The sequence below is a fragment of the Kogia breviceps genome, chromosome 12 (genome assembly GCF_026419965.1).
Source record: "Kogia breviceps isolate mKogBre1 chromosome 12, mKogBre1 haplotype 1, whole genome shotgun sequence".
Classification (NCBI taxonomy): Eukaryota; Metazoa; Chordata; class Mammalia; order Artiodactyla; family Physeteridae; genus Kogia; species Kogia breviceps.
Genome location: NC_081321.1, coordinates 61,738,998 through 61,755,620, shown reverse-complemented (window position 1 = coordinate 61,755,620; position 16,623 = coordinate 61,738,998). Strand labels below are relative to the sequence as shown.

The 16,623-nt window shown below is 41.0% G+C and overlaps 1 protein-coding gene across 1 annotated transcript in view; it reads right to left on the bottom strand.

The window, feature by feature from the left end:
• The window catches only part of GLIPR1 (GLI pathogenesis related 1), a 17,912-nt gene extending 1,289 nt beyond the window's left edge, over window positions 1–16,623 (bottom strand). The window contains exons 1-4 of the mRNA XM_059081726.2: window positions 16,332–16,623; window positions 15,078–15,323; window positions 6,136–6,248; window positions 1,926–2,011 (exon numbers count right to left, since the gene is read on the bottom strand). Of these exons, the coding sequence (XP_058937709.1) occupies window positions 1,926–2,011; window positions 6,136–6,248; window positions 15,078–15,323; window positions 16,332–16,505 (619 nt within the window). The 5' untranslated portion in view covers window positions 16,506–16,623. The remainder of the gene's footprint in view (window positions 1–1,925; window positions 2,012–6,135; window positions 6,249–15,077; window positions 15,324–16,331) is intronic.

The window sequence follows — 16,623 nt, the reverse complement described above, 5'->3', positions numbered from 1 at the left end:
TGTCAGAGACGAAATCTGATAAATGAAAGCTTTTATCCTCTAACCCTTACCCCCCTGCAAATTAGCGTGCGTTTTCCTTTGTCTCTCTTAAGAGCCCAGGGGCTTTTCATTATTGGACTACAGCCTTAATTTTCTGAATTTTATCCCACAAGGTTAGAGACCATTTCAAGCTAGATCTCTAAGATCAAAAGCTAAAACTCCAGCAGTTTTCTTCATTTTATCATTGTGCTGGTGGTGGTGTTACTGTCTAGATTTTTATAGAGAATGATTTTTTTTAGGAAACATGCAAATTAGCAATTATTTGCCTTCCAGACTAGGCACTTTGGTTACAAAGTTGAATTAGATAGGCATAACTCCTGCCTGTTTGGAATTCAGAGTCCAAAGAGTGGGAAAGACAGCTAACCAGTGGCAACAGTTAAATTACTTTTTACATAATTTAAAATTATTGTCTCAGTTTTCATCACAGATTCTAAAGAAGCATGAGTCTTGTTCATTAGCATAAAAACATATCATCTAAAACTCTGGGCATAAAGAAGACACCAAAATACCAAGAGTAAACTCAAGATCTGAGATTACAGGAAGGATGAATTTGGGGAAAATAGATAATATTTATTGAGTGATACTGTATGCCAGGCACTTGTTCTAGATATAATTTTTTTTCATTCGTTTCATGAAACCTGAGAAGAGGTGCCACTGTCTACATTTCATTAATGAGGAAACAGGTCCAGACACTTGCCCAGCGCCACAATGGTGGAACTGAAAATTGAACTCAGAAATATTGTTTCTAAAAATCTGTGGTTTTAACTCTTATATCATACTGCCTAACTTGGGGAAAAAAAAAAGATATGCTTTCGTAGTGTTGGAGTAACATGAAAAATTCAGTTAACATATTGGTGCTCTGAGAAGGGATTTGTTGCACTATGGCTACATGTGAGTGAGTTGTCTAAACAAAACTAATTATGAGGGAAAGAACGGTTGAACTGGAGAGAAATGACTGGCTCAGAAAGCCGGTAGTAAAAGCGTCTCTGTAGCTAGAGTAAAAATGAGAACTCAGTGCTTACAAATCAGGAGGAAGGGAAAAGCAGTTGAAAAGAATTCTATAATTTTAAACCCGGAAGGGACCTTAGGAAACGTGTAAGCAATGCAACGCTTTGGCCAAACAAAAATGTATGCCGTTAAACTCAGTCCACTCTACCCTCCTGCTCCTAGCACCCCACCCCAGCCCTGCAGCCCCGAGGGGTACATGGTTAACAGATCTGGACACGAAAGTCCTAGAGGATTTGCACAGCTGCAACAGCTCGATTGAGGTTTTCCTTCACACCATGGCAAAAAGTAAAAAAAAAAAAAAAAAAAAAACATACTGAGATGGAAAGGAACGTGTCTGGGACAGGAACCATAAATAGACTCCTGGCCAATTATGTATTAATATTTCAAAGGTATGTAAAACATCCTTGGAAATGTATCTTCATTAGCCTACACTGTTGCTCATTAAATGCTGTCTAACTAGTAAAAAGTGTCACCTTGCAGCTTTATTTCATTTATCTAATTCTACAGATGAAAATGCAAGTCTTGAGTGCTTGGACAGGTAGTATCACACAATTCAGAATTCTTTTGGTTAACTTTGTTATACAAATTTTTGATCTTGCTGAAATTAGCAAATCTTGGGTCTACAGTTTCCCAGCATCAGAGTCGTTTGTTATTTTTTTGATTAGTGCTAACTAAAGAATATTATTTGCTTCTTTAAATTTCTCTTGAACCATATATTCATTCCCAGGACAGTAAGCCACTGGTTTGATTGCTACCTGATGCCACTTTCCCTGAAGATAGCTGTTAGGATAAAACAAATGTTTGCATTCTTAGCTCTGTAGAAAGTTACAAGAGTTTTGAACACACTGTATTATTGGTAGATTGCTCCTTTTACTCACCACAGAGATTGTCCAGACAGTTGTCATTACTGGGGCAGGCACTGCATGTGGATCCTTTTTTATATGGCCAGGTTGGGTAATTGCCTCTGTGAAGTAGAGGAAAACTGTCCATTAGGAGAGTTTTTGGTTTCTGTCTTTTTTTTTTTTTTTTTTTTTCCCCCAATTGCAATTTATTATGGTCCTTGGCTAAATCCTAGGGTGGAAGTCCACAGATTCGGAGGGTTGGTAAGAGAAGAGGAGAGGGGGAAGCAGAAATGGAAGCCTGCTGATATTTGCAAGTTCATTCTTGGTGCCTGTGTTAAGGAACCTATGTCTTAATCATCTCAGTTAATTCTTAAGACAACTCGGGGAGGAAGTTATTTTTATTTCAATTTTACAGATAAGGAAACTAAACCTCTAAAAAATTAAGTAACTTGCCAAAAATCACAAGGTACAGATGTCAGAGTCAGAACGAAACCTAGATCTGTCTGATTTCAGAGCAGTACTCCCTCTACATACTGTCTGGCCTGTGTGATCACTGTCATCCAAAAAACTGTCCATCTTAGAAAAGCTACCATGACCCACATTTTTGTTTTCCTCAGTCTAGCAAACCTCCATAGTTTTTATTGGATAGGAGCCATTTGGCTGGGGAAAGGGCTTTCCAAAAGCATATAACAAGAAATATGGGGGAGTTTCTAAAATGTAATTTGTTTTCACATAAAAGATGTGATATGAATAATAGATAATAATTACTGAATACTCTGTACGAGGCACTGTTCTAAGCATCCTCGAATGAATCAATCTTCACAATAACCCTATAAGGAAGATACTATAATTTTTTTAATCCCCATAGCTAGAGGCTGAGGCACAGTGTAAGTAATTGACCAAGATCACATATTTGAAAATGAAATAATAACCAAACATTTTATATCCCCATGAATATCTCTGGAGTAGTAATGATGAAAGGCTGTACATTTATTTCAGTGAACGTACCATTGCTCTAATCTTTTGGGGAACTCTACTTTTGGAAAGGAGTTCTTAACTTTTTCATGTCATGTACCCTCTGGCAGTCTGGTGGAGCGTATGGGCTCTTTCTCAAAATAGTTTAAAAATACCTAAAGTTCATAGGATTATAAAGGAAAGAAATTAAGTTGAAATAGTTATTAACGTTAAAAATATTTGTGATATACTAATATGTACTTCTCTATTAAGTATTAGGTAAGAGCTAGCAGCGAGTCTAATAATTACAGTAATTTCAAGGTAGTGATAAAAACTATTTTGAGAGAGATGCAGCAACTAGAAAGTGATATGAACACATCTGTGATAAAGATACAGGTAGTGCAGTACAGTCATAGCTATTGCTGATAATGATTGGAGTGTTATCTTCATAAGGAAATGTTACTTTCAATAGAAGTTAGTGCAAAAGATGTAACTTTTTTCTAATCCAAGTTCATGGACTCCTCTCTCTTAATACTATACATTAATCTCAGAGTTGAGACATTACTTTTTATTAACACCTCATTTCCAACTGAAAAGATATGTTCAAATCTCGTTTGGCTCCAAATTAATTCCGGTTGTCTCAGATTAACCCTCATGCTTATGCTACCCTGTGGAAAATAGTCAAAGGAATATAGTACAGATTCTGATAATTATGAAAGATCCAAAATGGACATTAATCATTGGAGTATCTTTCATTGTTAAAAAGCACAGTACTCAATGAGTAAATTCTAGAATGTTTTTAATGCAGTCATTTATGCTACTTCATACTTTAATTGTGCGTTCCATACTATAAAGAAGAGAGGAAAATTGCTACTTCAAAAACAAGCGAAAAACAAGGCAGTTGTGACTTCTAGGGAAATAGAATTCATCTTGGGAGAAACATGCTACTGGAAAGGCCTGACTTTTGTCTAGATGGGAATGATTAGGACAAAGATACCTACAGTCTCCCAAGGTAGCAGAAATAAAAGCAAAAATAAACAAATGAGACCTAATCAAACAAGCTTTTGCGCAGCAAAGGAAATTATAGACAAACGAAAAAACAAACTATGGACTGGGAGAAAATATTTGCAAACGATGCAACCGACGAAGGGAAGTTCATACAACTCAATAACAACAACAAAAAACACCCCAAAATGGGCAGAAGATCTAAATTGACATTTCTCCAAAGAACACATGGAGATGGCCAATAGGCACATGAAAAGATGCTCAAGATCACTAATGATTAGAGAAATGCAAACCAAAACTACAATGAGGTACCACCTCACTCTGATCAGAATGGCCATCATTGAAAAGTCTACAAATAATAAATGCTGGACAGGGTGTGGAGGAAAGGGAACCCTCCAACAGTGAGGGTTTACATTCCCTCACTGGGAATGTAAATTGGTGCAGCCACTATGGAAAACAGTATGGAGGGTCCTCAAAAAACTAAAAATAGAGTTGCTATATTATCCAGCAATCCCACTCCTGGGCATATATCTGGACAGAACTATAATTCAAAAAAGATACATGCACCCCAGTGTTCATTGCAGCACTGTTTACAACAGCCAGGACATGGAAACAACCTAAATGTCCATCTAAAATGAATGGATAAAGAAGATGGAAGATGTGGTGTGTGTGTGTGTGTGTATATATATATATATATATATATATATATATATATGGAATATTTCTCAGCCATAAAAGAAGAATGAAATAATGCCATTTGCAGCAACATGGAGGGACCTAGAGATTATCAAAGTAAGTGAAGTAAGTCAGAAAGAAAGACAAATACCATATACTATCACTTGTATTTGGAATCTAAAATATGACACAAACAAACTTACCTACAAAACAGAAACAGACTCATAGAGAACAGACTTGTGGTTGCCAAGAGCCAGTGGGGACGTCAGGGAGGGATGGAGTGGGAGTTTGGGATTAGCATATGCAAACTATTACATACGTGTAGAGCTGAATCACTTTGCTGTACACCAGAAACTAATACAACACTGTAAATCAACTATACTTCAATAAAATAAATTAAAAGCACAAAGGGACCTAAAGTATTCTGCTCAATAAAGAAGTAGGAAGTTGGTTGCCTGTCAGGGCCTCAGTTGTCTTATCTACAAAACAGGGGTAATAGTAGAACTTACAGACTTTTTATGAAGATTAAATAAGTTTAATATATGCAAAGCACTTAGAACTGTGCTTAGTACATAGTAAGCGTTATACAAACATTATGGCATTGTTTTTAATTATTGTAATCATGTTTAAAACTTCAATGCCATAGAAAATGCTGATATGTAATTTTAAGTAAAAAATAGAAAACATGTATTTCCATTATCTCAGTTTTCTAAGTATGTGTACAATGCATAAGCACACATATATAAGTTTAAAGGAAGTTGGAGGAGAATGTCATGTGTCTTCCCATTTTCCAAAGGGAGAAAAATGATGTCTGTTTCAAAAACAAAACTATCAAAAGTAAATGAAATAAGTTATATAAATTGAGAAATTCAATTCAGAGTGGGTTTTTGTTTTGTTCTGGTTTGAAAAGTTTTTAATAAGTTAATAAATATAATGGAATATTAATCTTCCCATCTTGTGGTGTTATTACAATATCCAATTAATCTATGTCCCTGAAAACATTTTAGTCCTCCTACTCTTAAAAATGTGTTCGTGGGTCTTCCCTGGTGGCTCAGTGGTTGAGAATCTGCCTGCCAATGCAGGGGACACAGGTTCGAGCCCTGGTCTGGGAAGTTCCCACATGCCGTGGAGCAACTAGGCCCGTGAGCCACAACTACTGAGTCTGCACGTCTGGAGCCTGTGCTCCGCAACAAGAGAGACCGCGATAGTGAGAGGCCCGCACACCGCGAGGAAGAGTGGCTCCCACTTGCCGCAACTAGAGAAAGCCCTCGCACAGAAACTAGGACCCAACACAGCCAAAAATAAATTTAAAAAATAATAAGAAAAACCAAATGACATTCAAACAAATGTTAAAAAAAAATGTGTTCATGTGTGTGTGTTTATGTAGTGTTTACAAAGGTACACACAGACACACACAAACACAAACACACATACAAAGAAAAAGGTATCAGAATGTAAATGGAGTAGATCTCTGGGCAGAGGAATTAAGGGTAACGTGAATTTTCTCTTTTACACTGTCTTTATTACCCAGATTTATTTTCTATAATGAAGATAAGTACTCCTAAAATAGTTTTTTTTTTTCCCCCAGAAAGAGGTTAATTTGGGCACTTACGCTGGTCCATAGTTGCATATAAAATGTGCTCCATTGCGAAGACTATCAAAGCCAGAAACTTGAGAACAAAACTGTACTGCACAGCCAACTTTGTAACTATCTGCCCAAACAATCTGAAAGAAAATACGGATTGTTAAGAAGAGAGAGATACTAAAATCAACACTTGAGTATGAACAGGCCTTCGTAAATACAGTGAGGCATATTAACTCTACTTAGGTAAAGCAGTTACCACCAGGAAAGTTTTAGGTAGTCAGAATTTGGTTGGAAATTGTATGTGTGTGTGTGAAATAAACAAATAATAACTAAGCTAATTTTGACAACTAGTGCAATGAAGAAGTAAAACAGGCTAACAGGATATAGAGAGTGACTGCTAGGGAGGAAGAGGGCTGCTTTCACTTGGGTGTACTGGGAAGGCGTCTCGAGTGTGGAGGCGGCATTTGAAGTGATGCCTGAATGATGAAGAGGCAGCGCTCAAAACGTGCAGGAGACCAACTGATGGAGGAAGAGTATCCGTGCAGAGGGAGCCCTTGGGGCAAAGGCCCTGGCGTGGAGTCTGCTTGCGTGCCACAGTGGCAGAAAGAAGGCAAGCAGAGGGGCTTCCCTGGTGGTGCAGTGGTTAAGTATCCCAATGCAGAGGACCCAGTTTTGAGCCCTGGTCCGGGAAGATCCCACGTGCCGTGGAGCAACTAAGCCGGTGCACCACAACTACTGAGCATGCGCGCTAGAGCCCGCGTGCCACAACTACTGAAGCCCGCGCACCTAGATCCCGTGCGCCGCAGCTACTGAGCCTGTACTCTAGAGCCCGTGAGCCACAACTACCGAAGCCGGCGTGCCTAGAGCCCATGCTCCGCAACGAGAAGCCACCGCAATGGGAAGCCCGCGCGCCACAACGAAGAGTAGCCCCTGCTCGCCGCAACTAGAGAAAGCCCGCGCGCAGCAACGAAGACCCAACATGGCCATAAATAAATAAATAAGTAAATAAAGGCAAGCGGAGCTGGGATCCAGGAGTGGGGGAGAATCACAGGCAATGCAGTCAGAGATAGAGAAGCAGCTCATGGGGAATCTTGTAGTGGAGGGAGAGAGAGTCCCTTTTTCAGGTCTTAGGAAGGTCACTTTGGTTGTTAAACTAGATGGACTGAGAAGAACAAGGGTGAAAAGAGGGAGGGAATTTGGGACACTGCTTCACTGGTACTGGAAAGAGCAGATGGTGACTCTCACTTCGGTGATGGTAATGGGGTTCCCTAGAATTGACCAGGTTCATGGTTCAGCTTAGGGGTAAAGCTGAATTTGCTTTTGGTTTGAGGGTGGGGTAAGAGGGAAAGAGAAAAATCAAGTTAATGTTTGGGTCTGAACAACAGTTGCTGAGACGGAGGAAATGAGGGAAGGAGGAAGTGGGTGGGAACACAGACAAGGGGTTCAGTTCCTGCTACTCTTGAGATGCCTGTCAGATGACCATCTGCAGGTCAGAGGGTAGAGCGTGGCTCGAGATACAAACCTGGAAGAAGTGGGAATGGATTAGACCTTGTAAGCAAAGATAATATAGATAAACAACTAAATGAGAGCATGGGATAAAGAAAAAAAAAACAGCCAGCAAAACATTGAAAAGGGGTGGCTGGTGGCACAGGAGGGAAAGCAAGAACAGGGTCAGCTTCCGGGAGAGGGACGTGCTGTCCCACTGGACCCCGTGATCAGAAGGGCCCCATACTTGGTTTAATTCAGTGCTGTCACACATTTTAGCACTTTCAGTGGCACTTTTCCCATGATTTTTGAACAAGGGGATCCCCGTTTTCATTTTGCATTAGGCCACACAAATTACACAGCTCATCCTGAGACTGTTTGCTGTAATAGAAGGCTGAAGAAAAAAGTATTTAAAGTATTTAAAAAATCTAGTATGTGGATTTAAGCCAGCAATTAAATGCACTCCTTTTTACAGTGATATGAAATTGAATTTTAAATTATTTTTACATATATATATATATTTAGCAACTTTGTGACTAGTTGTACCAAATACAGGGAGATGAATGAGCTGGAGCCAGTGGGTGCCTTCACAAAATGTAGAGAAAAGCAGTCAAGAAACCTTAGGCTAGGGTTTTGAGCTCTGTGAAGGGGAAGCAGAGGGTGCTCAGGGGGTTACAGCAGGGGTCCTGCTCTGAGTTAGTGAGGCCGATGCTGAAAGTGAGCTGGTCTGGGAGGCCAGAGAAGATTCCCAGCAGAGGGCACACCTGTGTGAACCAACCCCGGGTGGGAAAGACTCACAGAACTGAGACAAGGCTGGTGTGTCTGCTGAAAAAGGTCAAATTTACTCAAAAAAAAAGAAAAAGAAAAAAGAAAAAAAAAATCATTTAAGAACAGCTCTCTGGGGAGAGAGTGTAGAGTAGGGGAAGAGGATTAGGATGGAGGCAGCTCCTCCACAGCTTGTGGATGGAGTAGGAGGTGGGGGAGGAGCTAGGGAGGGGTGGGCAGCGTCAGGGGGGCTGGGACACTTTGCATTCTGTCCTCCTCCTTGTGTGACAACTGGGGAGGAGCTCGGGAGGCAGGTACTGGTCTCCCACAGAGGATCAGTGCTCTCCTTTGGTGAAGGACGGCCCTCCCCGGTTGAGGTGGGGTGTCTCCCTTACCATCTCACACCCTGCAGTCCCCTGCAGGGAACTCCAGGTAACCAAGTAAATCAGGCCTCTATCTCCCAGAGAGCACCTAGTTTTATGGCCATTCATTCTCAGGTTTGATGCTTGTACTTTAATTTCCCAATCATTTTTGTATTTAAATTTCTTCATTTCTATTCACTGCATCTCAAAGTGACTTACTCTGGGGTGCTTTGTTTAAAATGCAGATTTCTGGGCCCATCTCAGTCCTACTGCATGAGAGTCACTGGAATTGTCCTTGATATCTGTATTTTTTAAAAATTGAGATATAACTGACATACAAAATTATATTAGTTGCAGGTGTACAATGTAATCAGTGATTCAGTATTTGTATATATTGCAAAATGGTCACTACAATATCTAGTTAACACCTATCACTACCCATGGTTACAAGTTTTTTCTTGTGATGAGAACTTTTAAGATATACTCTTAGCAATTTTCAAATATATAATACAGTATTGTTAACTCTCGTCACCATGCTGTACATTACATCCCCAGGACTTATTTATCTTATAACTGCAAGTTTGTCCCTTTTGACCACGTTCACCCATTTCACTCATCCCCCACCTCTGGCAACCACCAATCTGTTTTCTAAGAGTTCGTTTTATTTTTTTTAAGATTCCACACATAAATGAGATCATACAGTATTTGTCTCTCTCTGTCTGACTTACTTCACTTAGCATAATACCTGTAGATCTATCCATGCTAATAACAGAATTTCCTTAAGGAAAATGTAGTATATTTATATACACACAGGTACACACACACACATATTGGAACATTATTCAGCCAGAAAGTTTCTCTATTTTAACAAGTTCCTCAGGTGATTCTTATGCATGCTAACTGACCATGTTGGGAGTACGTTTGCCTGAGTCAATCATTTTATATTTTGATCCTTTCGTCTTTGAGCACTTTCCTCCAGTGTTGTATCTCAAGTCTCAAGTACTCTTAATCTTTGGGTTCCTCCCACACACTTAATGCTTTATATGCTATTTCTTTTATTCTACTTTCTTTTACATTTCTGATCTCTTTTTTCCAAGACACTGCAAATGTTAGTTACCGTTCATCTTGTGTTTTAGTTGGGCTCTCTTTAAATCAGGTTGTAATTAACATAGAGGCCATCCTTTTTAGGTTATGAATTTTGACAAAAGCATATAGTTGTGCAGCCGCCACCATATTCAATATCTAGAACATTTCCCCCAAAGCTCCCTTGTGCCCCTTTGTGGTCAGCTCCCACCCCCAGCCCCTGGCAATCACTAATCTATTTTCTGTCCTTGTGGTTTCGCTTTTTCCAGAATGTTATATAAATGGAATCAGTTTAAATGTAGCTTTTTCAATCTGGCTTCTTTCACTAAGCATAAGCATTTGAGATTCACTCATGCTGTTGAATTCATTACTAGTCACTCTCCTTTTCATTGCCGAGTATTATTTATTGCATGGATGTATCAGTTTATTTATCCATTCAAGTTGGCTTCTTTTTAATAGCTTCATGGGCATTCAGGTTCTGGGTTCAACTCTGTGGGCTCTGGGGTTACAAAGACCAAGTTTATATTTCAGCTCAGCCACCCACTGTGTGACCTTGGCCTCAGCTTCCTCTCTATTAAATGAGGGTAACACCACCTACTTACTCCACAGGCTTATTTTGACATTTTAAATGGGCTAATAAGAAAGTGATTAGAACAGCTTATGGAACATAGCAAGCTCTCAACAGATGTTCATGTTTTATTCTCTTATGACTAATTTTCTTCTGCTTTAAAAATTTGAAAATTTTAAAATCAGGCAGATCCCTGTTGCATGTTTTCATTTTTTTAATATGGTAAACAAAAATAATTTTTAATATTTTATTATTATTATTATTATTTTTTTGCGGTACGCGGGCCTCTCACTGTTGTGGCCTCATCCTTTGCGGAGCACAGGCTCCGGACACGCAGGCCCAGCAGCCATGGCTCACGGGCCCAGCCTCTCTGCGGCATGTGGGATCTTCCCAGACTGGGGTACGAACCCGTGTCCCCTGCATCGGCAGGCGGATTCTCAACCACTGCGCCACCAGGGAAGCCCAACAAAAATAATTTTAAAAAATTAAGAGCTACTCATTGAGAATTTTCCTAGTGGCCGGGTAGTGTTCAGCATGTTACATGCAACATCTTTAACCTCATAACAAATCAATAAATACATACTGCCCCAGTTTTTCCTAGATAAGGGGTGGAACCTAATGCTACTTGACCACAAAGTGCTGTGAGGACAGTACACGCCCTAAGCAAGATGCTTCCAGAGTGCTTTCCTTCTTGGCAGAATCAGCAACCTATACCTAACAAAAACATTGCATCTGGGGAATCCAACCTAGTGGGGACAGGCATGTCTCTTCCTTCTAGCTAACAACCCCTTTACACCATCTTCCCCTTTCACTTCTCAGTATGAGTCCATATGACTCATTATCAGTAATATGCAACATGTACAAAATCAGCTAGATAAACGGTGAAACATCGCACACTTCCGTTGGTTCTGGGAGGGTGTAAAAATAAAAATTTCAACGGGTGGGGATAAAAAGAAATGAGATCAACAGTGCCATCTAGTGGGCATTCTTAGCACTATCAAACCTGAGCTGCTGCCCACCCAGCTATTTTTTAAATATTTAGTTAGTTATTTGGCTGCACCGGGTCTTAGTTGTGGCACGCGGGATCTTTTAGTCACGGCACGTGGGATCTAGTTCCATGAGCAGGTTAATTTCCAGCATGAATTTAAAATGGTCCCCTGCACTGGGAGCGTGGAGTCTTAGCCACTGGACCACCAGAGGAGTCCCCCGACCAGCTATTTAGGTCAAAGTATTCCCAAACTTTATAAAGATGAACTGTCGGCAACAAAATAGCTAACCTAAATAATCTTCCATATTAATACACCAGAATTCTTCCACAATTTAAATCTCTAGTGAAGACAGAACTAAAGCGTTAACATGTCAAGAAATATCACACTTTCATGAAGTAATAATGCATCTGGGGACTTCCCTGGTGGTGCAGTGGTTAAGAATCCGTCTGCCAATGCAGGGGACATGGGTTCGACTTCTGGCCTGGGAAGATCCCACATGCCGCAGAGCAACTAAGCCCGTGTGCCACAGCTAGAGCCTGTGCGCCACAACTACTGAAGCCTGCGCACCACAACTACTGAGCCCACGCACCCCAACTACTGAAGCCCATGTGCTCTAGGGCCCGCGTGCTGCAACTACAGAGCCCGGGTGTTGCAACTACTGAAGCTCGCGCACCTGGAGGCCAATGCTCTGCAACAAGCCACTGAAATGAGAAGCCCGCGCACCGCAATGAAGAGTAGCCCCCGCTCGCCGCCACTAAAGAAAGCCCGCGCACAGCAATGAAGACCCAACACAGCCACAAAATAAATAAATAATGCATCTGAATCTATTGTCTTTACTCTGTACAACCACTGCTCACTGGCCAAAATCTGAGAATAGCTTGCTTTTTATTAACAATTAAGATGAGGGTAAATGGGAAGTTATAAATACCCACTTGAGGTCATTTCCAGCATGAATTTAAAATGGCAACTGAGTAATCTTGGACCTCCCAGCAAGATTTCTTGCAAGGATAAAAACAGGAAGTCTTCAATCAAGCTTTCAGAGCCTTCTTCCAATTGATGGAAAATCAGCTAATGGAAGAAATCTAAACTTTGTTCAATGACTACTAAATACTACTACTTTACTAGATAAGCAACATATCTTATATCTGAATCTCAGCTCTTCCTCTTACTAGCTAAATGACACTGGGATAACAGCTCTTGACCCCTCTGAGCCTGTTTATTCATCTATGGATAATAGCATCTCTTAGAGGTGTGTGGTGAGAGTTGAATGAGATCTTAAATGTAGAGAGCTAAGTACCACATTCACTTAAAAAGTAGTTGCTGGTGCTGCCTCTTCCCAGATCCAGGGGGTCCCTGGACATCCTCTCCATCATTTGAGTTGGGGGGTAGACTGTAGTGGTCTCTTAAAGATAACAGGTTAGGATCACTCACTTTGGGTTCTGCTACCTGTCTGAAAGGAACTGGATTTTAGGACATGTTTTCTTATGTCCCAAATATTAGCCCTCTTTTTTTCCCCCTAGATGCAAGAGGAAGATTTACAAGTAAGCTCTGTTAATTTGGGGAGGGCCATCTCTGAGATCTCGGGCCTCTATGACATAGAATGAAGTTTCCTCCTCTTGTTTTGACCTCCTGGAATGATGGACATGAAATGTCTTTTAACTTGCAGGGTTTAGGAGACTGTTGTCAATTTAACAGTCTTTGGATCACTGTGTATTTGGTGGGTTAAGCTGCTTGCCATTCTTCTAAAATGCCAAGTTCGTTTGTATACATTGTACATCTTCTACACCTTGTTAGTTTTGCCTGGAGTTCTTTGTACCTTCCTTTTCATTTGACAAACTCTCACTCAGTTTAAGAACCAAGTTATATGTCTCCCGCTGTATGAACAAGTCCTGTCTCTCCATACCTCCCTTTGGCCAGGTCAGCTGCTCTGTCCCCATTGCTCCCATGGCACCTCGTCAGTTTCTCCGAGCCGCACACTAGCTATGCGCGCTATAATACATCCACTTACACACATCTCTTCCAAATAAAAGTCCCCTCCTAAGGGTCAGGGGCCATTCCCAGCTGAGTCCCTCATTCCCTGCCCCACAAGCCATTTCTCCTCCCTCTCACTTCTCTGTACTCCCAAGTAAAATCTTAGCACGTAAGCTATTATCTCAGGCTCTGTTTTTTCAGGAGTCTGGACTAAAACGCATGACCTGTACCTTACAAAGTGCCTAGAATAGGGGAGAAGCTTAAACACTGAGTGAGAGGCAGCACCTTCAGACTGACAATTACTTCTGGAGATTAATACCATAGTGCATAATGGCACCAGATACCACTGGTAGGTACTCTGGATTTAGCTTTCTTGCCCTTTAAGATTTGTGGGAATCCAATGAAATTTATTTTCTGGCTAAGTTTATTTGTTAATATAAACCAAAATTGATGGCTTATTGGGCAAGTCTAGGCGAGACCTTACTTATATTTCCAAGAAAGGGACCAAGGCTACTGATGATTTGATAGCTCCTCCTTGATTACAATAACCTTAAGATGAAAATTTCACTGAAATCAACCCTTTCCCTCTCATTATAACAATTTCCTATAACTGTGCCAAACGTGTTTCATCTATAACACCACCAGTGAGGTCAGAATCTTTATAAGGCTGAACTATGCTGACAGTTTTTCTACCAACATTTTGCTCTTTAAAAACACGTAATATTCCAAGTTAACCGGCTTGTTAGAAATGCTTTTGCCCTCAGACGTCATTTCAACCATTTTTTTCTACATTAAAACCAGTCAAACATAGGTTCACTACCTTTAGTTATTGGTTTGACAAGGACTGCCGGGAAAAAAAATAAATAAAATATGGCCAGTATAGTAGGGAGGCAGTATATTAAGAAGATTATAGAAGACTTTTCCTAGGGATTTGTTTCCACCATGTTGCAAATGTGAGTTAGAGTTAGGAAGCCAAAACCAACTTGAATTAAAAAAAAAAAAATCTCATCGAGAAGCTCTGAATGTGGCTAGAGACTAATACTGTAGATGTGGGTGCAAGGTAGCTACAGGATTATTTGTACAAATTTATATGTTGACCTCTCCACTGGGTCTGGGACTTTTATTTTTTTCCTCTTTATGTGGCACATCATATTCTTAGTCCATGTTTGAAAGACTAAGCGGATATGGAAGCATCAACTATTATTACCACAATTTTTTTTTTCTTTTGGCCACACTGCAGCATGCAGATCTTCCCCGACCAGGGATCGAACCCATGCCCCCTGCAGTGGAAGCGCAGAGTCTTAACTACTGGACCACCAAGGAAGTCCCCTTCAATTTTTGTTGATGCTTCTGTCTGAGAGGCTTATTTCTCCCAGTTTTATAATCCCAGAACAACTGACTCAAATTTCCTAGATAACTCGTACCTGGAATAAATCCATTCACTCATAAGGTCCTTTGATTGCTCACAAATGGAACAAAATACCACGGGAAGACAGGTGTGATCAAAATTATTCAAAGATTGGTGGGCCTCACATTTTACCTATGTCCATGTAACTACACTCTGCAAGCACTATCTCCTCTGGTATTGGAGTCTGTTCCATTTATTTATTTTCAAAGTAAGCCTGTAACCCCTACTCTCTCCTATTTACAGGGACACTAGCTTACTCTATATTTTCCTTAACACCAGATTCCAGCTTTCTCCTTACCCTTGAAATGATGGCTTCAATATATAAGGCAGATACTTACCTGAGTATAATGGCCACAGACCTTGTCACATTTCTGAGTCTTGAAGTCATAGTATTGAATTTCGTTGTACCAGTCTGTGACGGCTGAAGACACAGAAAAGAGGGACAGAGACCCAGTCCAGAGGTTTTCTCCCAGTGAAGTGAAATTGGGGTGCAGCTTGTGGGGTAGCTTCAGCTGTCTGTTGTGTGCAAACTGACAGTTTCTTGCCCATGCTTTTGCAATTTGGGCTAGTACTGGGTCCCAAGTCTGCAGAAATAAATACGAAACACTAGGAGGGTCAAGAATGGAACCTGTTACCCAACACTGTAACCACAGTGAGCAAAGCGGGAATTTGCATGGGAGGTGAGGTGCGAGGTCCAGAATGGAGAAGGACCACAAACATGTAGGTCCTCCATATGTGGAGGATCATATTATGGTCTTCAAGTTTTGACTAGGGTTAGTGGGAGACATGATAATCTAGTTCCGAGGAATTTAGAATCAAAGTGAGTGACGCAGGGCTTCCCTGGTGGCGCAGTGGTTGAGAGTCCGCCTGCCGACGCAGGGGACACGGGTTCGTGCCCCGGTCCGGGAAGATCCCACATGCCGCGGAGAGGCTGGGTCCGTGAGCCATGGCCACTGAGCCTGCGCGTCCGGAGCCTGTGCTCCGCAACGGGAGAGGCCACGGCAGTGAGAAAAAAAAAAAAAAAAATAGTGCGTGACACAGAACATTTCACTGAAGGTCTATTATGCTGCAAAATAACATATGCTGGTTTCACATATTTTCTGTAAGTTCATACCTACAATAGCCCCTATCGTAAGAAGCTCAGAAAGGTTAAAAACCAGGCCAAAGCCACAGACCTAGGATTCAAACCCAAGGCTGACTGAATCAAAATCCTAGCCTTTCCCCCAGACGCCCTGCGGCCTTCCTGAGAAAGTCAATACTCTGCCGGCAACAAAAAAAAAGTCAACTTACTTAGAGACAAGAAACGAAACCAAAAAAACCTCACAAAAAGTAACAGGCAAAAAAGAGACATAAATTGCACCTGAGGACATGTGCAAAGGACGTGTCCAAAAAGAGAAGTAAAACATACTTGCTTTATAACAAAAACTGAGTAGGCAGAGCAAAACTGGGTTCGTTTTGATCGCAGGTGGTGAATTTAACACCTTCATCACCGCGAGAGCCCTGTTCAGGATTACCAAGGATTCACCACCAAAATCAATCCACATTAGTTGTTTTTTACTGACTTCTGCCACAAGCACTCATGTTTTTCTTACCATGTATAGCATATCACTGGCTTTTGGAGTCACTTCTGATCGGAACTTGTTGTGCATTCGAACACAGTCTTTGATGAAATCTTCATTTTCGATATCTGGCAAAGTATTTGCTGGAGAGGAAGCACTGGAGACCACAGAGAGCATCCAGGCTGTCACAGCAAGTGTGACTCGCATTCTCAGACTGTCTGGTGTGGAGCCCCGGAGGCTGGAATCCAGAGGCACTGCAGGTCCCGAGCGTCGGTGAGCCAGTTTTACAAAGCACAGTCAACTTCAGCTTTGAGAAAACGGAAAG